Below are 26,891 nucleotides of genomic sequence, written 5' to 3' on the forward strand. Positions count from 1 at the left end.
AGCCTTTTAAAGTTTCGAAGTTCTGCAGGAGAGATTTGAATTGTGCGTGGCTGGCCTAAGGCAATGCCGATTGGTAGTCTCAAGAGATTCGGCGATGCCACTACTATGCTGCTCACTGTTGTTCTTGCTGGAGAGGAAGCTGAACCTGAGAACCCACAGTGTTAGGATCTCCTTGGTTTTGCACCATTTATTCTGCAAATCTATGCCTCCTCCATCTCCCCTACTACTTCTTGAGTATTACCCTGTTAACTATCAAATCACCAGTCATCAGATCCCTGCTTCTTTCTCTTCCAAGTTCACTGCCTTCAAACATAGACACAGTGCAGAACAACATGCTCAAAAAAAAACACTGGAAACCTTAGATTTGCATGTGGAAGCAAAATTTCAAACAGGCTTAATAGCGCTAGAGAACTGATTCCCTCAAAGCAAGGCTTTCCTCAAAGCCGTAGAAATACAAAAAGGAGTGCCAGATAAAACCTGATATAATAGTCAAAAATATTTGTATTTGTTGGTAAAAAAGCAACTGCTGTCAATTTGTTCCCCCATTAGCAAAGTTCAATCCTAGTTCTAATATAGATCTGTGAAGTCACTTTTTTCTCCGAGTTCATCCAGGTTTTATCCTGTGCTGAACCCTGATGAAGGAGGAGTAGCATTGCCCCAAAAGGAGTTGGAAGGTTTTGTGTGACTTTTTTAACTGACAATAAAATTAAGTTTTTCCTTGCTTTAGTCTGTTACTCCTTTCTGTATTTCTAGTTATAATTCTTTTTCACTCATTAATAAATAAATTACGGGATGGAATTAATCCAGTTGATAGATTCAGCACCATAAAAGAATATTAAATATACCTTTAACAGTCTGAGTTTATCCAGTATGAAAACTTTGTTAAACAATTTTTTTTGTGCAGCTGGGGTATTGTAACCGAGGTCACTGCCAAATTCTCTGTCCACTACAGAATTTAACCAGTTATGTAATGAGGAATGTTTTGTCTCTATACTGAACTTGGCCATTTTACTCCAATGCATGGAGACCTGCTGGAAATCTATAACCAAATCTCAGTGACCATGCAAAGATTTTCACTCGTGCAACCAGAGTCATTGAACTGTCAGAGAGGCGTTCGTCCGGCCATTAACCTTTCTGAAAACATCCAATACATGCTTTAAAACTTCACTTCATATTACTGGGCTGTCATTCTCCACCTGGACACTCGATATGGACATACACACCTCTCTGTGACAAAACTCAGCTAGAATACTTTTAGTGAGAACAAGCATCAGTTACAACTCAGGTAAAAGCATTTTTTACTATTTGTGTCATATATGAATATGATACAAGTTGTCATTATTTTATATTACATACAATTATCATTATCAAAAATGTATTCTAACTAAAAATGTGTTTTATTTTTTAACTTAAACAATACAAACTAACATACAATAATATATTATTATTATTAGTAGTAGCAGTAGTAGTAGTAGTAGTAGTAGTAATATTCATGTTAATAGTAGTATTTTATTTTTATTTTTTTTTATTATTGTTTTGCTTGTAGAAGTAAAACAAGAATTTTAAAAGGCTTCCTTTATCAAAACATATAATTAATAATACGTCTATAATACAGTATGGATCAGAATTTCTTAAACATGATTAATAAGAAGTCTTTTTTGAAAAATGCAATGCTAGAAGAATATTAAAAGTCAATTTACTTTTGAGCGGTGTGGGGTATTAATGCATGTCCATTAATACAATCTGGGCGATTTGCTAAAACTGGTGCAGAGAGAATCTGGTGCAGCTGTGCATAGTAACCAGTTGGCTTCTAGGTTTTAGGCCCGGTTCACACCGATGCGACAATTGCTCCGACTTTGGAGCACTTGTCGCATCAGAAGTCAGACTCTATTCGAACACCATTCTGTGTAATGGAACCATTCTAATTGGTGCACCTTGAGTCACTCCAACTTAGAAAAAGGTTCCTGCACTACTTTTGGTCTGATTTTGGTAAGACTTGCATTGACTTCTGTTAAAGAAGTCGCATGCAAGTCATGCCAAAGTCACGCTGGGGTCCGACTTCAAAGTCGCACAGAAGTCGTTAGCGGTGTGAACCCAAGCGTATTGTCGAAGCTTAATTGAACAAGCTGCAGTTAGAAGCTGATTGGTTACTATTCATGGCTGCAACAGATTCAGTATGTTCCAGTTTTAGTAAATCTTCCCCATTATATTGTGATTTAACAGGATATTCAAAGGCAGCCTATGGAAAATAATGGGCTGCCATTGCACCAACATGCACCAAAACTCAGACAGGACACAAAATTTGTAATGCAACGGACTATGGTGCGTTGCCATATGTTGTCATGCCTTACACCGTGCTACTGTGTTTGGGTATTATTCAAAAGTAACGCACAACTTCTCACTTCATTGGTGTAAATATGCCCTCAGTTAGAACAATAAGTCAGCATTTCAGTGATAACAGAGCACTGTGTAGACTCAGGCTAGTGATCCTGTCAATCTGGCTCATTGTTGATCACATGGTTTTCAGGCAGACATATTTCAGCTTTATATTGTTTTGCTGACACAACAGATATTTGTCAATTCCCTTTAAAACAGATACAAATATCCAACTGTCTCTCAAATAAAATGCTTTTCAACCCTACATTTTCAGCAGATTTTCAAAGTTTGTAGATGCCCTTTTGTAGCTATTTGGTATGCATTTGGATAAAGAGACTGAAATCTTACATGGTTAATTTATTATTATAGCTCTGATCGGGTTGCTATGATAAGCTCTGTGTGTCAGAATTTGATTGCGGATTTTAATGACAATGTATCACTCAGCAGTTTCCTTAAATTAGCATCACTTCAGATACACTCTGTAGAACATTTACTTGCAAATACCAATTAGATTATAATGAGCTGCACATAAAAACACTGTAAAATACAAACGAACATGCATTACCAAAAACAGCATATGATCAAGAAATATTCTGTAGTCAAAAAAAGAGACAGTTATAGGTAAACATATCTTATTTGTAAAATAATAATAATAGATATTACCGGTGCTAATTTTGTGTTTTTTTTATATTTTTTTCATAATCTTTTTGGGTGTTTGTAACTCAAAGTTATCTACTATGGTTATTTATTTGTATTAAATAGTTTGATTGTAGCTTCAGGGAATTTCAAGGGTATGTAAACTAATGGTAAATGTTTTTTTGTTTTTCCTTTGTTTTTAATAACAAACGGGTTTATACTTACCTACTCTGTGCAATTAGATTGCACAAAGTGGCCTCGATCTCCCCTTCTGGAGACCCCAGTCAGTGCTCCTGGCTCCTCCCCTCCATTGAATTCCCCCATAGAAAGCTGTTTTCTATGGAGATACTCATGCGGGTTCACTCCTGAGCCTTGCTGTCTGCGTCTATTACAGACAGCGGAACTTGGACCTACCACCGCTCCCTCGTCACTGTCTTTGATTAACAGCAGCGGGAGCCAATAGCTCCTGTTGACTTGGCAAAGTAAGTGAGACTAGGAAGCAAAGGGATTAAAGAGCTTCAAACAGGTACGGCACTGGTTGTTCTCCTCAGTAGACATCTACATACAACTAAATGCCTAGGCACCGGATACGTGACTGACTACCATGGAGTAGCAGTTAATGATGTGATATATCACTTTCATGGAGTGGGATTGCTTACCCCCCAACAGTCCTTGATTTCCTCCTAATTTTTCCCTCATTTTGGTCTGATCTATATAGATGTATATAAAATGCACTATTTATCTTTCAAAAGTTTTTTTCAGCGCTAAACCTTTCATCCAATTTCTGCATTTGTAAATTTCAAAAGCCAATATAAATAAATAGTAGTGGTAAAAAAAACTATTTGGGGTTTAACCAATCTTTTTTTGTACATTTATCCTTTAAGGGGGCAAGGGATATATGGGACTGTCAGTGAAGAGTGGCTTAACCGGTTCTCGACCGGCGCATGCCGATGTACGTCTGCAGAATGGCACGGGCAGGCATATTGGCGTACAGGTACGTCCAATCTTCAATGCCGCCCTGCCATCGGGACCCCCGTGAGTCCAGTCGCGGGTCCCGCGGACTCGATCGCCGTGGGCATACCCGCGATCATCTCATGGGGCTGCTGAATGGAGAAATGCCGTTGTAAACAGCACTTCCCCATTCTGCCTAGCAACTAGTGATGCTGATCTCTGCTCCATGTGATTGGAGCAGAGATCAGTGTTCACTAAATGAAAGCCCAGCCCCACACAGTTAGTAACACACCCCTAGGAACACTTAACCTCTACACTGCCACCCACTGGTTAACCCCTTCACTGTCAGTGTCATTTACACAGGAATCACTGCATTTATATAGCAGTGATTGCTGTATAAATGACAATGGTCCCAAAAATGTGTCAAAAATGTCAGATGTGTCCGCCATAGTTTTGCAGTCACAATAAAAATCACTGATCGCTGCCATTACTAGTAAAAAAATAAATATTAATAAAAATGCCATAAACTATCCCCTATTTTGTAAACACTATAACTTTTGCGCAAACCAATCAATTATCGCTTATTGCAATTTTTTTTAACAAAAATATGTAGAAGAATACGTATCGGCCTAAACTGAGGGAAAAAATGTTTTTTTTATATATTTTTGGGGGATATTTATTATAACAAAGCGTAAAAAATAAAGCGTTTTTTTCAAAATTGACGCTCTATTTTTGTTTATAGCACAAAAAATAAAAACCGCAGGGGTGATCAACTACCACCAAAAGAAAGCTCTATTTGTGGGAAAAAAAGGACGCTAATTTTGTTTGGGAGCCACGTCGCACGACCGTGCAATTGTCAGTTAAAGCGACGCAGTGCCGAATCGCAAAAAGTGGTCTGGTCTTTGACCAGCAAAATGGTTCGGGGCTGAAGTGGTTAAAGCGTTTGTAAAGCTCTGAAATGAAAAATTAATAAAGCATACCCTTCTATAGTGTGTAGTTGCCTCTATCCAAAGCACTGAGTGTTATTTCTGTCTGCTCTGTCATTGCACTGCTATCTTTATGAGTCACTTCTGACAGTCTGTGTCAATGCCAGACAATCCCGGGAGATGGCCCTGCCCCCCCACCAGCATATAGCAGATGATTGACAGCTCACCTACTATGTAACTATGTAAGGGTTTACAACCACTTTCATTTTTAGGAAATTTATGGTAGCAGCATAGACTTTCCTACATATTTTATAATATGTTATTATAAAATCAGCATTGTAATAACAATAAAAACAATGGTTATTTTGACAACAGCTTATTTGAAAAATCTCTATTCATATTGTGAGTTCTGCTTGTCTGCTGCCCAGCTCTCTCTACACCTTCCTGAATTCCCTGCATGCTTTGCAGCTTCTTCTCTGCTGTTTACTCATATTTAAGGACTACATATCCCATGGTTCTTTGCTGCTTGTAGGCAGTAATTCCTGTAATGACTCTGTCTCCTGAAAGTCCTTATCTCAGCACCTCTGTAGTTCAGAAGACTGGCTCTGTGAAATGTGTGACACAACAGTATGAATGTGTCACAGAATTAAAGGGGGTGTGGGGAGCCTCACAAAGTAAGTTTAAAAATGTATGGAAGAATTATGATTTTAAATTTTGACCATAGATATGCCTTACTTATCTTTATATATTTAATGCCATGCAACCAGGGGGTACCACCGGTCTTCTTGGAGGGGGGTCACAGGTGGGTCCGGCGTGCAGTGGGAATCAGATGTGGGCAGGACAGGTCGAAGAATCTGTGCCTGCAGGGGCAATTAGAGGAGCAATGCCCTGTGTCTCTCCTTGCAGCAGCTAAAAGACAGATTCTCCCCCTCTCCCTCCCCCTGCCACATGGTCCCCCTCCCCCTCCCTGTGCTGCCGACATCTCATTCCCCCTTCTGCAAGATGTCCCCCTTCTGCGACATCTTATTCCCCCTTCTGTGTTCTCTCCCGCCCTGTGTGCCTAGTGGGAGGTAGGTGGCCTGTGAGGTAGGCTATTTAGCATCCCATGATTTCTAACAGCAGTCCTGCATGCAACCCTGGGAAACTTGGTTGGAATCCCAGTTAGGACTCTATTTGGAGTTTGCACATTCTCCCTCTGCTTGTGTAGCGGTACCTCCTTAGGAGCTGCTGTATGTAGTGGTCCGTCTGTCACCCTGCCCCAGCCTGGCACACACTTTCACTTGCTCAGAGACATGAAAGCAGTCCTTGCACTTTTTTTAATGTTTTTATTGAGGGGATTAAACTTGGATAGGGATGGGGACTTATGAGATGCCAGGGTAATCAGTCAACGTTGGGACTACTATATGCATCACAGTATATACAATCTCCTCTTCTCCTCCTGCACTTCCTTTCTTGCAGAGTATCACTCCTCAATCCTCCAGCACATCACTTCCTTTCTTGCACTCTCCAGATTAGCCATCACTGTAGGCCTGACACTGGCTCAGCCAGGCCCAAAGCAGATGCCCTTTACAGGTAGGGAGCGTGGGCCCCTATGGTGTTGCAAAAAGAGAGTTCGAGTGCTAGCTGTCCCTGTGACTACTGCTCCCAGGTACCACCTCTTCAGGCACTGCCAGCCCTCCTGGCAGCATCTTCCTCACTCCACTGCCCATGACACCACCATCCTCCAGACTGGCTCTGCGCCCATCCCAAACTACTGCATCTCAGTCCTCTCAGGCGTGCCTTTCAGTCCTCCCGACAGTGGACAGTGTATACACATGCCAGCCCTCTTGACTGCCTCCGTGGAACTCTTGGAGACTTGCCCGGCAGTGTTCTCCCACTGTCCTCTCCTACTCCTCCTGTGCCTGCTTGCCAGAACACCTCTGTGGGTTGTAAGAGGGTCCTGTCACACCTGAGCCCAGGCCAGGCCCAAGGTCACCCCTCTCCCAGATTGGGGAGCTCCCTCAAAAGCCCAGACAGCCTAACACTCCATCTATACACTCTCACCCGATCCAACTCCTCCCCAGCTGGGCTGACTCTGGGTATTTAAGGAGGCCTGTCCCCTGCCAATCCAGATTAGGGATTGATTAGGGCTCCTCAGAACACCCCAGGTGGCTCCACCTCCCCTCTCCACCTCTCTTCCCAGAAAGTACAAGAACATTCTGGAAAGAAGTGGGAGGTCCTAGTGACACCACCTGTGAGTCACCCAGCACTGCTCTAGGTTACTCCCAACCCAGATCGCAAAACACACCCAGGCCTGGCTGCCTACCAAGCCTGGAAATTTACCTGTTCCTGTTCCCTGGTTTCTTACCACATTTAAAAGACATGACGGTAGGATAGATGGCTCCAGTCTAAATTGGTCCTATTATGTTTGTGCGAGTATGTATGCAAGTAAAATAGGGACCTGAGATTGTTAATTCCTGGAGGGTAGAGACTGATGTGAATGTGCATAATGCAAGGTACTGCATAAATTGTTGGCACTATATAAAGAATAATAAATGAATAATGAAATCTGTGCAAGTACTTGTTTTCATATATTGTATATTCATATGAATTTAGTTAATCGCTTGCTTCCCTCATAGGGTCTGACTAGGAAGGAGAACACCATGTCAGTCACGTTGAAGAGCATTAAAAAACTTGGGACAGAAAATAGCTCGTTTGAGTCAGATGAATCAGGTATAATATAGTTTCCTAATGTATGCCATCAAACATGCAAAAGACAAGCAATGGACACAGTACACCAGATGTTTTCAAGATTAATCCAACATGCAGTGTAAATGTGGAGATTAGCGAGTACTTGCATGATTTCCTGCCAACAATGTAAAGGGCTCATTAACACTTCCTTCAAAACATGGTTTTGGACATGCTTTTTTAAAGCTCTCTGAGCACCAGTCAAAGCCCCTGTCTCTAAATAAAATGGTTAGCTTACTGTCTTGTTAACACCTGCTTTTGCTTTGCTTTGCTTCAAAAATGATACCCCAAGTATAATGCTTTAGTGGTGCTTCAAAGCCTCTTCAAAGCCTCCATAGAAGTCTATAACAAAGCTCGCTTGAAGCACGTAAAGCTTTTGAGAGGCTCTAATTCAGCTTTAGCTTTGCTTTGTTTTGGAGGTATTGCAAGTATGAGATATCGACACACACACAGGGCATCTGTCAAGCTTCAAAAAAGCACCACTGAAGCATCATCGAAGCACCATCAAAGCATCATAGAAGCATGAAAAACACAGCAAAAAAAAGCATGTTGAAGTTGAAGCAAGTATAAATGAGCAGTACTTTATTCAGAAAGTACACATGTGATGTCAGATAAATGTACAGAATTCAGCTTGTAGCATGCATGACCAGCTTCAAGTGTTAGATGAAGTTTAGAATGGATCTTAAACACATTTCCTTATTTACATGAACTTATAGGCCACATTTACACTGGAGATGGGGAGCGGATAGTTCCGAGGCCGTTAAATATCACTCCTTGGTTGAAGCTGCACTCTGTGCTATGGACATGTACACCGTGGCTGATTGGCTGCAGCAAATGTGTGTGTGGCCAGGAACTCTGAAGAAATGCAGTCCCTGGACACACATTGACTACTTCCAGGGTTGGTCAGAGGTTCTATTCACATGTAACAGCTCAGATCAATGGTTGCATGCGAACAGCAGCAGTGCTGGCCATTGATTTATAGAGAGTACAAATCTGACAGTTGCTGCTGTTCACACGCACTCCCTGAAATACAGATACAAAATATTGAGCCTAGTGGACCCATGTGTTTTGCATAGACTCAGTGCTTCTTCAGGATCCACAAGCTCTATATATCTAGATATGAGTACAATATCTAAAAAAAAAAAACAATAAATGTCAACCAGCCAGTGTATCTTGTATTACCCAAGCTGTATATCAATGAAATGTAGATGTCTCAGTATTAGACCATAAAGGGACCCAAGTTTCCATATGATGTGTTGTAAAATGATGGATCCGCCATTCTTGGTGTAGTCAATGGCCAGTGTATGACAGGTACTATCTTGTGGAGGAGTGGAGCATTACACTCTGGGATTTAACTTACCAAACTGAGTGTTGATTGGTCCCTTCATATTTGATGGAATGATGTAATTTGTGGACATTTGTGTTTACCCCTGACTTTATGGGAGCATTTTGCAACTCATCATTTAGAAAATTGGATCCCTTTTCTGGTCTAATACTGAGACATCTACATTTCATTGATATACAACTTGTATAATCCTAGCTACACTGGTTAGTTTACATATATTGGTGTTTTTAGACATTGTACCCATATCTTGATATACAGAGCTTGTGAATCCTGAAGAAGCACTGGATCTATGCAAAATGCGTTAGTCCACTAGGCTAAATATATTATATCTTATACTCTCATATCATACAATTATGGATACATTTTAAACAAAAATAATCTTGCTTTAAATATTAATAAAGATGTACTATTTATTTTTAAACATCATTTCTATTTTGTGTATTGTGTGACACTCTAACATCCCCCTACTCCAAGCTCCTCCTTCGGAGATTTGGGGTTTTCTTTCCCACTTTTTGCTCATAACAATTTAATTAGGATGGTGTCAGTTTTTTTTTGACTAGGGCACAGTCTTTCCTCCTACTTGTATATTCATGAGAAAAAAGAATGCCTTGCATAATTCTCAATTCATTGAATGCTTTCTGTGATTGGGTGAGGTGGCATTTGGGAAGTCACCACCCCACCTCTTCACCTTGTCCAAACAGAGAATTTGATTAATTGAGAAGAATGCAGGGCATTTTGTGATTTGCACCAGTGCAGAGAGAGCAACTCCCCTGTGGTTACCATATAGGACAGCCCAGCTGCACAGGACCTTAAAAACAGCAAGGATTACTGTAGTAGCAGCAACTACTTCCACAGCGGTTACACAAGTATGGCATATGCATACTTACATTGGTCCAAGCTGGACTATGCAATAAAATTAGGTGTTTGCCAGAACGCAAAATAACTTTAATCTGTGTTCTGAATTATAAACTGTTTTTTTTTATTGCTTCTTCACAGATAATCTAAAGTGTAAAGAGTAAGTATTCACATTTACTTTCCACTAAAGTCAATTGTATTTGCAAAACTTCATTGGCATCCAGGGTAGAGGTGCATCACTGGAGCCTAAAGGCTCACAACCTTTGGCTTTCTCAAGAAAGTTTTTTTTTTTTTCCAAGTTAACCTATGTGCATAGGCATTGTCTTTTGTATTCTTAGATATTTAATCTTATTTTGATTTTATGTTCTGTTTATATACCTATTATGGATTGCCATGATGACCAAGGTGTAATGTGTGAAGGGCTGTGTGCCACCTGTGGGAGTATTCTCATCCCAGGTCCTGACCATTGTGGCTATGTGACAATATGTGCCTTTCCATGTTGTATACAGAAGCAAGAGATATTGCCCTTAATTTATATGAGGAACAGTGTTATCTTTACTTTCTCCACAGTAATATTCCCAACGAGATCTTTTGGCTAAGTTGTACATATAAAGGGTATGCTTTAAAACATGCCTTCCCTGGTCCATGTAGCTTCCATGTAGCTTTCCTGGTCCATGTAAAGGAATTCATCCTCTAAATTCATAACAGAAGCACTGAAGTCCTCAAACTCAGCCCTGTCAGTAGCTAAGCCCACCCTGCTCCCACTTTCAGCAGTGACTCAGCAGCCTTCCAAACTTCGAATCCCTAGGAGCTCTGGAAGCGGGAGCAGGGGAGTTGAGCTGTTGAAAGAGCTGACATTTACAACTTCAGTGTTTCTGAAATTGGAGAACGTTTTATAGTGTCTTGTGCTACAACGGTAGTTGAGGATTTTCTAAAGGTAATTTCCTGCTTATTAAGAACGTATAAATATTTGAATGTCCATATATTTGCCACAGGTCCAGTTTAAGGTGTCTACAGAATGTAGAGAGTCATCTAGTAGACCATGTAAACCATGTGCATTCACAAGCATGTCACCAGGAGTCACTAAATATCATTGGCTTTAGCATGCTGGTTTAGAGCAGTGGTGGCCAACTTTCTGGATATAGAGGGCTCAAGTGCAGTCCCTGATATTACTAAAGGGCCACATATTGCATTCAGTTAAAGTAATAACAGAAAGCTGTCAAAAGCTGCAAATATGCAACAAGACATAATCAAAGTCAAAGGGACGCCATCTAGTGCGGAATTTGTTTTTGCAGCTTCAATCATACAAGATAGCTCTACAACATAGAATACGGAAAGTTCTGTTGTAGCTGAGTGGATATGTGTCACATTCATTCAGTAAACTGTTTATACAAAGACCCCTTTGAGGATGGTACAGGAGATGGTCAGAGAGTGCAAACATTATTATTATACAGGATTCATATGGCACCAACAGTTTGCGCAGTTGCAGGAGTTGGTCAGAGACTGTGAGCATGGTATAGTAGTTGTTGGAGACTCGACACATTCTTCAGAAGACAGTCAGATTGGAGACATGTTTCATGCGATGCCTAGAAATCACTGCAATTATAGTACCTTTACAAATCAATGCTTCAATATTTGTGTTTCCTAAAGCCCAGTTAACGTATATACTTATAATAATAATAAAAAAAAAAAGAAGCACTAAATGGGGAAAGGAATAGACAGCACAAAATGCCATCTACTAGAACCTGGTATAAAGAATATTTTTCTTCACTGGTCTGAGGAAACACCTAGGTAAGGGAAATACAGACTACTGTGTGCGTGTCTACAAAGACCTCGAGGACCACACAATAAGTACCAATGGGCCATCAGATGCTTGTAAGGTTGCTTGCAAATGGTTAAAATTGTAAGTCCCTGCCCTGCTTCCTCTCCTGCTAGAACAGGAACCCTCTGGCTTGAGACTTTGACCCTCTGCCATTTTGTACCGACTTTGTACTAGACTCCTCCTCCCAACATTCACAGCCCTTAACCTTTATATCCCCAAAAGAAGGAATATACAACCAAAGATAGGGTTGTTGCACTTTACTGATGGAGCTTTAAAGATAGTATATACAAACACATCACATTGACATACTATCTGTTGTCACTTGACAGTACGTTGTCAAACGCATTTACTGGATAGTCCACAGGTGAAAACATCATGTAGCACCTTTTGTAAGCCATCTTCCCTAGCTCAGCCTCCTCCCACCTGGGGTCATTAGTACTTACTCAGGAGGTGTCCACTCATTGCTCCCCACAGGTAGTCTCACTGAGATGGGACCACTGCAGTCACCTCCTACTTGGATACACCTCTCCCAGGTCCTCCAGGGGAATAGCCTCACAACAAGGCATGCTTGGCCTGGCCTACAAGGCCTTGTGCAACACTCCCTAGCCCCCACCTTCCTAAGGGTCAGGAAGTCTACTGCACGGTCTACCTCTCTCTGGCCTCCAGCCCTGTCCAGGGCCTCCACTTGCTGGCTACATCTACCTGATGGTACGAGTCGCTGGCTCCCATGCCCCAACTGCCCTAAGACACCTCCCAACCTTGCTTATATATTTGGGCACTGACTCACTCACACATTACATTACTACAGGAAGGCTTTCGATAAAAGAAACCTAGCACCCGATGACACTATTCTCTGTAACCAGATACTTTACTGGAACAGAGCCATCTAGTGGCAGACCAGATAACAGCACCTGCTTACATGTTGTACTCATTTCCCTACAAGGACCCATATACCGCTAATGTTATTTACCTTAATACATTCCCTGCAATAAGGTAAAAAATACACTACTTTTCCTGCCCCCTCCCCCCTTACCTAAACACTTACCTGTCTCCTTCCTCTCACTGATCAAGCACTGTCTCGGCTGCAACAGTGCTGCCCCCACTTCCAGGCCTCATAGGATACACTGAGAGCAGTGGAAGTCATAGAGTCCAGTTGCTGTCATTCAAATTCTGTGAGGAGGGAGCAGGGAACGTGGCTGAGCTGCCCTTTTTGTGTCTATGGATGCACTTCGCCTGGCTCAGAAGTGTGTGTGCATGGGAGACCCCCTAGACACCATGCTCGCTAAGGGGGTACTCAGAGGAAGAAGGAGCGAGGAGCGGGGGGACTGAAAATGAGGAGGTGAGAGACAGCTCTGTGTAATATTGTTGCACAGAGCAGGTAAATATAACATCTATAAGTACAACATAAGATGAAAAAGGTAGCCTTTTTTTTTAATCAATTTAGAGTTGCTTGTTCTTTGTTTTCAGTGCAGGTTGGGCTGGTATCTCTAAAACAAAACTAATGCTATGTATTTTTATTTCCTTTTCAATTTAACAGAGACAAATATGAAAATGATACAGCAAAGAAGAAAAAGTAAGTTTCTGCAATGCTTCGAAAATGCCATACTGATGAAATAAAATGTACTCTTCATCTAATCACAATTTCTGGCTAGGTAGAATTATTTTTCTATGCTGTTTTGAAAAAGTTAATTATTTATTTAAAAAAATGGAGCAAGGAAAATTGCTGCCAATGGCAATCACAGTCCTTGTTTCACACAATAAAGAGTAGTGGTTTCTATTTTACTTTGTTCTAGGTTTGGTTGATCAAACTCAAAATTTTATAGTAGGAGTGCTACAATACTCTGTACATAGTAGTGATGGGAAATCTTTAAAGTTGAACTGAATTACAACAAAACCTTACAGCTTTGCTTCATAATCCTAAACATAACTGGAAATGTGTGTTAGCAATGGCCTATGTACAGGGTACTTGCCATTTTTGTTCCCAAAACAGTTGATAAATACTATGTTAAATCCTATGTTAGTCTGATAAATCCTATGAAGAGACCATGGCGACCACCAACACTCCCATTGAGTCTTTGTACTTTAACCACTTTTGCCGATGATCGGTCCACTCCATAGCAGTTTTACTGCTACAGGGTGGCTCACTCTATTCACAGCTGAAGCGGATCTGCAGGTGCCAAGCGCTCAATGTTCTCCGGCACCCACCAATACACACAGAACTGAAATCTGCAAATGTAACAACGGTAGAACTGAGTTCTGACAAGGGGGGAGGAATGGATTTTATGTTCCTTCAAAGCAGGGAACAAAATCCATCTCTTTCCTTAGTAGAAGCACCTCACACAGTATACAAAAGCACTGGTTAGGCTCACAGTTATTCCTTTGATTGCCCTAGATGTTTAGCCCCTTCCCAGCCAGTGTCATTAGTACAGTGACCGTGCACATTTTGAGCACTGATCATGGTAATAGTGTCGCTGGTTCCCGTAAAGTGTCAAAAGTGTCAGTTAGTGTTTGATTGTCTGCTGCAATATTGCAGTCACACTATAAGTCGCTGATCGCCGCCATTACTAGTATATAAAAAAAAAATCTATATCCCATAGTTTTTAGATGCTATAATATTCGCCTACACCAATCAATATACCCTTATTGGGATTTGTTTTACTAAAAAACATGCAGGAGAATACATGTTGGCCTAAATTTATGAAGAAATTCGTTTTTTTTTTTTTTTTATGGGGTGTGATTTGTAGCAGAAAGTAAAAAATATTGTTTTCTTTTTCACAATGTTGGTCTTTTTTTGTTTATAGAGCAAAAAATTTAAAACACAGAGGTTATCAAATACCACCAAAAGAAATCTCTATTTGTAGGAAAAAAAAATACATACATTTTATTTGGGTATAGTGTCGCAACACAGCGAAAATGTACATTAAAGTAGGCCCTCAACTGAAGCAGGGTCTAGCAGATTTGTACAAGTTCATTTCACTGAGATTTACTGTACATTATTCAACCTGGAATAGGTGAACATGGGCTTGACGTTGAGGCTTCTTGTATGTCATGGATTTTCCAATAGTGAGATCTCTACCATAAACCATGACTCTGTTCCTGTTCATTTTAGAGTTTTGGTTGTTTCTGCCCACCGGTTCCTCCTGTTGCGTTCTCCCTAAAATCTAAGAGTGAGTCCCTTCATAATTGCCACAGCCTGTGTGCCAACCTGAGATCTTAGCATGAAGATCTTCATTAAACAAATTGCTGAGTGAGTGTCTGTCAAAAATAATTGCCTTTATTTGCCTAATCTGTTTATTTCCTATGATCATCATCTCTATCTAGTGGCCAAAATGTGGTATTTTTTAGAAATAACTCAGGAAAATGCCAGGTTATGGTCATTAGATGGAGGTGATGTCATAGGAAATAAACAAATTAGACAAATTCCCCGGATTATTCAGGACAGCTTTGTGAATGCTTGAGACATATGCAGAGCACAATATTTTTTTTATAAATAAACCCCCTCAATGTCCTCTTAGAGATATAAGACTATGGGGTTGATTTATAGCCAAATAGACTGGGCACTTTACAAAGTGCAATTGCACTCTGTAAGTGCAGTTGCTCCAGAATATAGTAAATGCACAGTCTATTTGCTTTTAGTAAATCAACCCCACTGTCAGTGGGTGGTGTCACTCTCCCACATCTCCTTAAAGTGGTTGTAAACCCTTACAAACCACTTTGACCTACAGGTAAGCCTAGATTAAGGCTTACCTGTAGGTCCAAGAAATATCTCCTAAACCGTATGGAGATATTTACCCAAAGACAGCCACCTCTGTCTACGGTGCATGCGCCATAGATAGCGGTGTGCAGGCGCACTGGGCAAGCCACAGATCGCGGGAATATGCCGTGAGTGTCGACTCCCGTGTGCATGCGCGGGAATGACGTCATCGCTGTTCCGGCGAATCACAGCGCCGGAGCAGCGAGACCCACCAAGAAGATGGATGCTCGGAACTACAGGGGACAGCGGTGACTTCGCTGGCTCCTGTGTCAGGTAAGTGACACATAATGGACTACTATACGATGCATAGTAGTCCATTATGCTTTACCTTTGCAGGGAATCAAAGAGGAAGTAAACCCATCAGGGTTTACTTCCTCTTTAAACTGACAGTTTATGGTGGACTAAAGACAAATTTACTGTGCACTACACACTTTGCAAAGTGCAGTTGCACTTTAAGAGCAGTTGCTCCAGAGCATAGTTCTGCTGACTTCCATCATCCAATCACATGCAAACAAAAATGCTGTTTTTGTTATTTTCCTTAAATGTGATTGGGTATTCTTTGCAAATGAAGCATTACCTCATTTACTAAGCTCTGGAGCAACTGCATATAGAAAAATGGGGGACAAGGTCCACAGAGATTCTTCAAGGAGAAGCAGACGGCAATATCAAAAATAAAATTTTGTTTATTTGAAAATTCCACATACAACAATGGTGACAATGATATAAATAACCTCCACCACTTTCAATTAAAATTTGACAATGTTGTTAAGACACAGGTAGCTACTACAGACATTCAATCACCACACTCATATTATATAGGCTCTGAAGAAACTTGTGTTTCAAGTGAAACGCGTCAGTTGACGCCATCATGTGAGGAAGTGAGGACACAGACTGTCTGCTAGACACATTCTCCTAACCAACACTCCAGGATGTACTGTACTGTGGTGCACAGAAGTGATCCCTTGATGTGAGCGGAAGTCGCGGCGTGAGACTCTAGTGGTGTATGCTGAATAGTGAGCAGGCTCCATCCCCTCTTCCTTTTGTGAGGACATCGCTTTTACCTTGGCATGACGGTCTGTGAATCTGGAGATTGGTGAGCTGCGTTTGCTCTTTCTATATCTGGCTGGGAACTGACATTACTGCATCAATTTCTCCCTGTCTGGTCACCTTGATGCCAGGTGACAGATGCACACTGTAGGGATCAGGAGTGCACCGCGAGGTTGTGGACCCTACGGCTGACTGCTGCGGATGGAAGTCAAGGTGATAAGGAAGGCAGGGCCGCTGGAACACCGAGACGGATCCCACCGCGGTTAGAGCGTAAGATTCCCTGGGGCGCGGAGTCTAAGAGCCAGCAGGTATTCACCAGAGCCTCTAGTGGTGAGGATGGACTGGGCTGCAACTGGCTCCAGGTCGCGACCCCCAGGGTCCCCCAGCTCACACCCATAGTAGGCAACAGGAGGTTAGGGATAGATAGGGATAAAGCCAAGGTCAGGGCCGCAAGCAGACAGAGATAGTCAGGGATACGGCACAAGGTCAGGATGAGCTTTGATCACCCCTTTATACATTTACACTGAATACATCTGTGGAATTGCTATTATCCTTTAGTGGAATATTATACTGATCATTTATTGAGCAGATAGCCATTTCAGTATTGTGAATAATTTCCCAATTAAAGGCTAGCCCATCCAGATTCAGTTTTATATTATGTGAGTGTGGTGGTTGAATGTCTCTGGTAGCTACCTGTCAAACGTTGTCAAATTTTAATTGAATGTGGTGGAAGTTATTCATATTATTTTCACCATTGTTTTATGTGGAATTTTTCAAATAAAGAAAATTGTGGTTTCTCCTTGAAGAATATCTTTGGACCTTGTTCTCCCTTTTTCTATATGCTGCTTTTTGTTTCAGAGGAACACCCCTTGTCTCCCATTAGGACTAATTGAGGTGGCAGTATTTTTTTACCTGGTTGAGGAATGGTTATTCAAGACCTTTTGCTCCCCACTAATTGTACATTCAGGTGTAGCTTTAGTGACTCTTTTATCCTTGTTATATGAGAGTGCAACTGCACTTTCCAAAGTGCACAGTCTATTTGCCTTTAGTAAATTAACCCCATTTTGGGTTGCAGGCAGCACTATGCTACATGTTCCTACATTGCAAATGAGTTTCTGTGAATTGTGATTTTTCTCTTTACAGGCATACCCCAGTTTTAAGTAACCAATGTTTTTTTTTTTTACTAAAGCTGGAAAGTGCAAAATCAGGCTCTCTTCTGCATGGAAACCAATCAGCTTCCAGGTTTTATTACCAAAGCTTAATTGAACAAACTGGGGTTAGAAGCTCATTGGTTTCTATGCAGAAGTGAGCCTGATTTAGCATTTTCTAGCTTTAGTAAATAAACCCCATTGTGTACTTAAAAGTGTAGTATGCCTGTAATCCATATGTATACATTATGAGGCTTATTTACTAAACCATTTATGATTGTTCGGTCAACAAAATGTGAAGATTTGGTTCAAAATCCCCTTATTTCACCTGAACAAGACAATAATTAAATTGAATATTCACACAATTTATTTTCAGACCTTTAGTAAATCAGCCTTTTTACCTTCATGTTATAGCCATTCTTGAACACTTAATATCTTATCTTAGTGAAATAAGAAAATATATATATATATAAATATCTTCTCTTAGGCCTAACAAACATGCAGCTGCTGACAGCATACGTGTTGGTTTCTTTCAGCTGGTAAGTTCAATATGTATGTATTCATATGTATGTTAGTTGTGTACTATTATACTGTACTCTATATGTATAGTACATCATACCCAATATTATTGAATTGCTCAAGTATATATATATATATATATATATATATATATATATATATATATATATACACACATACACACACACTTTATTACCAAAAGTATTGGGACACCTACCTTTATACGCACATTAATTTTATTGGCATCCCAGTCTTATTCCGTAGGGTTGAATCTTGCTTTGGCCCAACCTTTGCAGCTATAACAGCTTCAACTCTTCTGGGAAGGCTGTCCACATGCTTTAGTAGTGTGTCTATGGGAATGTTTGACCATTCTTCCAGAAGCACATTTGTGAGGTAAGGCACTGATGTGGATGAGATGACCTGGCTTGCAGTCTCCATTCTAATTCATCCCAAAGGTATTCTAGGTTGAGGTCAGGGCTCTGTGTAGGCCAGTCAAGTTCCTCCACCCCAAACTGGCTCATCCATATTTTTATGGATCTTGCTTTGTGCATTGGTTCGCAGTCATGTTGGAACATGAAGGGGCTATCCCTAAACTATTCCCACAAAGTTGGGAGCATGAAATTGTCCAAAATGTCTTGGTATGGTGATGCCTTAAGAGTTCCCATCACTGGAACAAGGGGTCAAGCTGAACCACTGAAAAACAACCCCACATCATAATCCTCCCTCCACCAGGTGTTTTGGACCAGTGCACAAAGCAAGGTCCATAAAGACATGGATGAGCAGGTTTGGGGTGGAGGAACTTGACTGTCCTGCAGAGTCCTGACCTCAACCCCATAGAACACCTTTGGGATAAATTAAAGCTGAGACTGTGAGCCAGGCCTTCTCATCCACATCAGTGCTTAAACTCACAAATGCACTTCTGGAAGAATGGTCAAACATTCCCATAGACGCACTCCTAAACCTTGTGGACAACCTTCCCAGAAGAGTTGAAGCTTGTAGCTGCAAAGAGTGGGCCAACTCAATATTGAACCCCATGGACTAAGACTAGAATGCCATCAAAGTTTATGTGCGTGTAAAGGCAGGTGTCCCGAAACTTTTGATAATATAGTGTATAGATAGATAGATAGATAGATAGATAGATAGATAGATAGATAGATAAAGTATACTGTATATATTAGCGATTTCTGTTATGCTAGAATGTTTTAACCTGTATTAAGATAAATATTCAGGCTGCCATTGCTGATGCACACAGATGCAAACACGGCTGCTGATAGGCATATGCTCATTTATGACCCAGTAATAAATCAATACCTTGCCCAACCCCCACCCACAACCCTCCAAAAAACAAAGAGGCTGATTAAGTTGGAAATAGGGCAAAGCTACAGCTTTATTGAACTTTCCAAATGTACCAAATAACCAATGCCAGTCATAGTTTTACTGTGAGCACCCATAAATCATAAGCTCATGTAGTCAATGAGGCCTGTCCTTACCATCGGTGCCAGAGAGACATTGGACTAACCCCAAAATTTAACTTGAGGACAGAGCCCATTAAAGAAACTTTATTTGCTGGCAAGGTCACAACTTCCGCATGCAAGACACCAGATTGTAGGGTGAGACTAAAGATATAAACAAACCCTATCAGGCCTCAATAAACTATTGGTTTTGCCCTCAATATCCTTGTGGAGGACGATGCCACCAATCATGCACAATTTTTTTTCAATCCTGGGCATTCATCTTGGGTCTAAACCGCTCCAAACACGAGCTAGGTATGTGAGGGGCCCAGAAAGGAGTGACAATTTCAGGCCAAACTATAGTTAAATTGGTAAAAGTGTCACAACACTGAGCCATATCATGCTTAATGGAGGAGATTAAATGTACAACCAAGAAATGCCCTACATCGTTTCCCCCCACATAAATGATAAGCATTATGAGATCTGACTCAGATTTTCAGATGTCTAATAGCTCAGGTAATACCTGCGACCAGCGGAGGCCATGAAAAGCACACCAATGAACTCTGGTGACTTCAAATAAAAATCCAAGGTTCTTCCTGTAGTGTTGAATTTCAGCAATAAATGAAGCAGTTGTCAGTGATCCAAACGAGCACTGGGGAAAACCCTGAAATCAGAACAAAAGGTGAGGCCGAACATATAGTGAAAAACAAGATCAATCCCATCTATCTAACCACAGTGCCCAGCCTTATTTTAGAGCTCAGGATCCACCCCTTCACCAAGTGCCATTGTAGCCATGCCTAGCATAGACCAGTTAATCTCCATGTGTTGCCATGCTTTTAGCAGTCAAGGCTCTCTTTTCCTTAAATGGGGTTCAGGAAGCCTTCAATTAAAGCAGTAGTAAGCAAAAACAAATAAGTATTGGGTCCCCTGCCAGTTTATCCCATAATTATGATGCACTTACCTGCACGCGAGCCCTCCAATGCAGCACTGTCACGGCTCCCCCGGTGATTCCATCTTCACCTGGTCTTCCTTCTGGGTTCACAGGCTCCGGCTCTTTGAATGGCACATGTGCTCAAGAGCCCCCGTGCTCTGCAGTCAACGGAATAGTGTATGCCCTGAATGTAGAGTGTTACTGCACATGCAAAAGGGGCATCATCGGCTATTACCAATGTGAATATCTCCTAAACGGTTCATGAGCACGATTAGGAGACATTCATTGTAATTACAGGTAAGCTTGACCGTAAGCTTACCTGTAGGTAAAAATTATTCTAGTGACTTTGCTACCACCAGGGCTGTCTTTAATATTGATTGGGCCCTGGGCAAACATTTTCTTAGGGCCCCCCTCCCTCCATGCAATTTCGCTCTCAACCTTCTCTGAGGCATAAAATAAATAGCAGCTAGACTTAAATTCAGTATACTGTATCAGATCAGGCAGCGATTGTGATTGGTTGCCAGAGGTTACAGCATATCATTACCGCTCACTGACTGGCGGCTAGAGGTTACAGCACTCCTTAAGGCTCACTGATTAGTTGCTAGAGGTTACAGCACATGATTTCTGCTTGTTGATTGGCTGCTAGAGATTACTGTACAGTAATACTGCTCACTGGTTGCTATGGGTTACATCACATCATCTCCTCACTGCAGCCGGGCATGATATACATATGAATGCTGCCTTTGTTTACATATCAATTCCGTTGGCCTCAACTATTTACATATGCATGTCACTGCTATTTACATATGAATGCCGCTTATTTACATGTAAACATAGGGTCTGCAGGTGAGTCATCTGTACACAACAATAGGGCAGAGCTGGGCAGCATTAGTAGCAGCACTTCCCACTGAGATATCGGGACACAGCACAGGACTAAAACTTCAAGGGAATGTAAACTGGGATAGTTGGCAAGTATGAGGCAGTTGCTTTGGGCCCCACAACAATGACAGAGCCCAGGGCAGATGCCCCTTTTGCCCTGCCTTAAAGACGGCCCTGGCTACCACTGTAATGCATGTCCAATAATTCCATTGTCACAGTCCTGGAGAGAGCAACATGCAAAATAGTAATGAATATAATATATTATTATTATTATTATTATTATTATACACGATTTATATAGCACCAAAAGTTTACGGAGCGATTCAATAATTACATTGCTGCAATGTTGAACCAATATAACTATGTGTAAATATCCATACCTGGAATTATTTTTTAATTGTTTTATTTTGGACAATCAAATCGTAGCAGCAAAAAAGTGTACTTGTGTATGTCAGCAAAAAAAAGTTTTATTGTGTATGTCAGTCTGATTTATTCTTATTATGAGAGTGCTTAGACTTTTCAGTGTCCCTTTATACTTGTGCTATGTCTACAGTTCAGGTTCTCCTCTTGCTCTGAGACCTGTATGATGATATTCGGCAGCATCGCTGCAATAATCCATGGTGCAGCTCAGCCGTGCATGTTACTGGTCTTCGGCGTGATGATTGACACATTTATTTTGTATGATATTGAGTTGCAAGAAATGCGAGACCCAAACAAGACTTGTATAAACAATACTATCGCTTGGATTAATGGATCTCTTTTTGAAAAAGAAAATGAGACTCTAACCTGCGGGTAAGAAATTATTACAATTATAAATTGTTTTAATAAGCGTCTGCTAAAATATGTAACATATTTTTACGATATTATAAGTGAAGCTGAATCACCTCCCTGTGTTTCCTGGCAGCTTGCTGGATATTGAATTGGAAATGACGAGATTTGCAAGCTACTATGCAGGGATTGGATGTTCTGTCCTATTCTTGGGATACATACAAGTAAGTTCAGATTTTAATATCAGCCTATTGCTTACTACAGCTCATGGTGACCTTAACAAAAACTGCATTTTTGGGTGGCAGATGAAGTTAGAGCCTAACTCCAGGCAAGCAGCTAAAGACTACGTTAACACTTTTCCGTTTTTAGGCATGCATTTCTTTATAGAATTGTATTTAAATCTATGAAAGCCTGCATCAAATTATGCCTTAATGCATGTTGCAAAGCACTTTGCAACCCATGTAAAAATGCTTGTCAGCATATGTCAATTTTCCCAAACAAGCAGGAAAGGGCTGGGGAAATATTAACCATAGTGCTCACACAGTGAGACGGATAATAAATACCCACATATTAAAAGGTATTTAGGAAATGGCAAACTTTACCGAGGGGTCCTTGTACACACTGGCCTATAGAACGCCCTACTCTAGACAAAAATTTGTATTTGAGCTTAATTAGAGAAAATCTGGGTAGAAGCTGTCAGTATTTTATTTTTTACTTGTGTTTCTGTTTTAGAGATTTTCCCCCTCAGTTCCTGGCAGTACAGGAAGTGAAGGAAGGTCGCTTCAATGGAATCATAGACCCCAGGGGCCCCAAATTAGGCCCCTGAACAGAGTGCTAAAACCTCCCCTTCAACACCCCCCTTATTACTGTAGTGAGGTCCCAGGCCTCCTTTGGTCTAATGATAACCTCCAAAGCCAGAGATAGCTGACATCCTCCTGTATGTAGTGGGTTGTAAGGCATAGTGGGTGCAAAGATGGTGAAACTCATTGGGCGCCAGACACTTCTTGAATGCAAAAGAAAGTTTATTTCTCTTAACTAACTTTTCTGGGGGAAAGGGTGGTAGGACCAGGACACCCTTAGGTATTTGAAAGTTCAGTTGGCAGACTCTGAGACCTCAACAGGAGGACAGCCATGCAGGGAAAGGCATCTAACAAGATGCCACATTTGCAAGTGCAGGAATTTTGTCTCCTATGGCAACATTTAACAGTTCCTAAACTGTAGTATTTCCCCCACATTGGGGATTAGTTGACAAAGACCACTTTACTTTAGCAGATAGGTGGAGAAGCCCTGCTTATATTGGTGGTCAGTTCAGTGGAGAAGCACAACTTATACTGGTGGTCTGTGGGGAAGCACAGCTTGTATTGTTGGTCAGTGGAGAAGCACAGTTCATATTGGTGGTCATTGGAGAAGCCTAGCTTATATTGGTGGTCAGTGTAGAAGCCCAGCTTTTATTGTTAGTCAGTGGAGGAGCCCTGCTTATATAGGTGGTCAGTGGAGAAGCCCAGCTTGTATTGGTGGTGAGTGGAGAAGCCTAGCTTCTACTGGTGGTCAGTGGAGAAACACAGCTTCTACTGGTGGTCAGTGTAGAAGCCCAGCTTCTACTAGTGGTCAGTGGAGAAGCCCAGCTTATACTGGTGGTTAGTGGAGAAGCCCAGCTTATATTGTTGGTCAGTGGACAAGCCCAACTTTAATTGGTGGTTAGAGGAGAAGTCCAGCTTATATCGGTGGTCAGTGGAGAAGCCAAGCTTATACCAGAGGCCAGTGGAGAAGAGCCCAGTTACATTGTTGATTAGTAGAAAGGTACCCTCTTATGTTGTTTGTCCATGGAGAACTACCTAATATTTGCCATCTTATGCCTGGACAGTGAAAGGAGAAGCATGACATTGATAAGTTAATTTCTCTGTCACCCTATCCTCTGATCAAGATATTTCTTGCCCTGCAGCATACCTGATTTGCTGTTTGTGCTGCTTCTCCCTTCCCTTATCAGTGCTCTGCTGTAGAAATCATACAGAAGAATGCAAAAGGCTAATACAAATTAAAAATCAGGTAGTTGCTAAAATGGTGCTTGAATTAAAAAAAAAAAAATGTTTTTATGTTGTATAGATGAATCTAGAGCTGCATTTATTTATGCTTTATCTGCCTAAAGTTCAGTTTTAGGTTTAAAGAGATTTTGAAATCATAAAGACTAGGTATAATATGAACACAGTGCTGCGCTACTAGTATACCGTAAATGCTTCAGTAAATTAAAATTGTGACACAATGAAAACGTCCATGTGTATAGTCCCAATATCAAATGATTGCAAAGTCAACAGATGACATCAAGGATTCAATCTTCACCCTAAACCGTGCACAAATATATCTAAAAATGCTAGTGCTCTCCTCCACCAATGTGCTCTAGCCGCTCACCTTACAATCTGACCCCTTTTTCACCAGTGGGTCAAACACAGCAGGTCCCCTTTAAGAGGAGCACTAGATCCAGTGTTTTTGTCCCCATGATTAGGGATGAGCTTCGAGTTCCAGTCGAGCTCGTGTTCGACTCGAACATTGCCTGTTTGCCTGTTCAGCAAACAGTGATCAATTTGGGCTGTTCGTGGCAAATTCGAAAAGCCGAAACACCCTATACAAGTCTATGGGAGAAATCTAAAGTGCTAATTTTAAAGGCTAATATGCAAGTTACTGTCCTAAGTGTCTGATGTAACCCAGGTTTCCGTCCCCTCTTTTCCTGCGGCCTGCCAGGTTGTGTGCTCAGATAAAGGGTCTGGTATGGATTTTTAGGGGGACCCCACGTAATTTTTTTATTTTATTTGACGTGGGGTTCCCCTTAATATCCATACCAAACCTGAAGGGTCTGGTATGGATATTTAGGGGGAACCCCACGTCAATTTTCTTTTAAATTTGATGCGGGGTTCCCCTTAATATCCATACCAGACCTGAAGGGTTTTTTGTTTTTTTTATCAATGAATGAATTGTCGGCTCCCGTAATACAGAGAACACTCGTGTTCTCTGTATTACGGGAGCCGACAATTCATTATAGCTGCGAGTGATTTTAAATGAATTTTTTTTCTGCAGAAATGACACTTTGTGCAGGGACAGTTCTAAGCACGGGAACATGCGCCCCTTCACAGGCATACTATAGACACCCCCCAGGTACGAAATTTAAAGGAATATTACACTTTTATTGTTTCACTTTAATCATTATTAAAATCACTGCTCCCAAAACAAACGTCCGTTTTTAAAACTTTTTTTGCATTGATCTATGTCCCCTGGGGCAGGACCCAGGTCCCCAAACACTTTTTAGGACAGTAACTTGCATATTAGCCTTTAAAATGAGCACTTTAGATTTTGAACGTTCGAGTCCCATAGACTTTAATAGGGTTCTGAAGTTCACAGGAAGTTTAGGTCTGTTCGCAGGTTCTGGTGCGAACCGAACAGGAGGTGGTCGGCTCATCCTTACCCATGATATACCCAATATCCTTGACATAGACTCGAGACTGGTGAAGCCAGTAAGGAGGAAGAGGGCAAAACGGAGGGATTACATGTTAACAGCATGCCGGGTCGATCTACTGATTACCCCTTAAAGGGGACCTGCTGTGTCTGACACACTGGTGAAAAAGGGGTCAGATTGTAAGGTGAGCAGCTACAGCACATTGGTGGAGAAGATCACCAGCATTTTTATATATATTTGTGCACTGTTTCAGGTGAAGATTGAATCTTTGATGTCATCTGTTGACTTTGCAATCATTTGATATTGGGACTATACATATGGACGTTTTCAGTTTGTCAAAATATTAATTTACTCAAGCATGAATTTATACTAGTAGTGCAGCACTGTGTTGATATTATATTTGATTAATGTGAAGTGAACATGTTGTTAGTGATAGAAGCAACTAGGTGGAATCGTTTTATTTATCTTGATATATATGTTTTTTTGCACATCACTGTATGTAATTACGATTACTAGCAGTTTTTCATAACGTATTGTTTATACACATAATTTCACACTATACACTAGTGGGTTGCGCTGATAAATTTTACTGGATATAAAGACTAGGTAGTGCTGTATTTACTGTATACTTTCCTTCAATAGCACATAATCTCACCATCTCTCTACCACAGATTAGCTGCTGGGTCACTTCTGCAGCCAGGCAGATCCAAAGAATAAGGAAGCTCTACTTCCGCAAAGTGATGAGGATGGAGATTGGTTGGTTTGACTGCACATCCGTTGGAGAGCTGAACACCAGAATGTCCGAGTAAGTCATTTTGCTTGTTGTAACTCTCATATGTGTGAGATTAAGGTGGCCATACACTATCAAGTGACTCACTGACAATGACAGGCAAGACCATCCTCATACAAGCTATGTTGCACTGGGATCGGTTGTCTTATCTTGGTCAAGAATGGTTGAGGATGTTAGTAGTACGTGGGGAGGTGCAGAGTGCTGTGGTGGCAGTAAACACTCAGCTCAGGTTCACACTTGCCGACCAGTCCGATTTTGAGGTGCCATTTAATTTTCGGCTTGTGACTTCATTTAACAGAAGTCAATGCAAGTAGAAATGACATCGCAAAAATAGCAGCACAGGAACCTTTTTCAAAGTCGCTGTAACTTGAGTCACAATGCTTTGAATGGTTTAATTTCTGGCAAATGGGTGCAGCTTGTCATACGATTTTGGACTGTCAAATCGCATGACAAATTGCATTGGTGTGAACCAGGGATCAGAGTCCAGTTGCAGGGAACAGAACTTATATTAACATTGGGTT

The 26,891-nt window shown here is 41.1% G+C and overlaps 1 protein-coding gene across 1 annotated transcript in view; it reads left to right on the forward strand.

The window, feature by feature from the left end:
- Positions 1-1,126: 1,126 nt before the first annotated feature.
- The window catches only part of LOC143923952 (bile salt export pump-like), a 156,933-nt gene continuing 131,168 nt past the window's right edge, over positions 1,127-26,891 (forward strand). The window contains exons 1-8 of the mRNA XM_077447902.1: positions 1,127-1,285; positions 7,508-7,601; positions 9,958-9,976; positions 13,176-13,211; positions 18,075-18,126; positions 21,921-22,159; positions 22,272-22,359; positions 26,252-26,385. Of these exons, the coding sequence (XP_077304028.1) occupies positions 7,532-7,601; positions 9,958-9,976; positions 13,176-13,211; positions 18,075-18,126; positions 21,921-22,159; positions 22,272-22,359; positions 26,252-26,385 (638 nt within the window). The 5' untranslated portion in view covers positions 1,127-1,285; positions 7,508-7,531. The remainder of the gene's footprint in view (positions 1,286-7,507; positions 7,602-9,957; positions 9,977-13,175; positions 13,212-18,074; positions 18,127-21,920; positions 22,160-22,271; positions 22,360-26,251; positions 26,386-26,891) is intronic.

Source organism: Lithobates pipiens, unplaced genomic scaffold, assembly GCF_037356315.1.
Source record: "Lithobates pipiens isolate NorthernLeopardFrog02 unplaced genomic scaffold, aLitPip1_a1.2 Scaffold_22, whole genome shotgun sequence".
Taxonomy (NCBI): domain Eukaryota; kingdom Metazoa; phylum Chordata; class Amphibia; order Anura; family Ranidae; genus Lithobates; species Lithobates pipiens.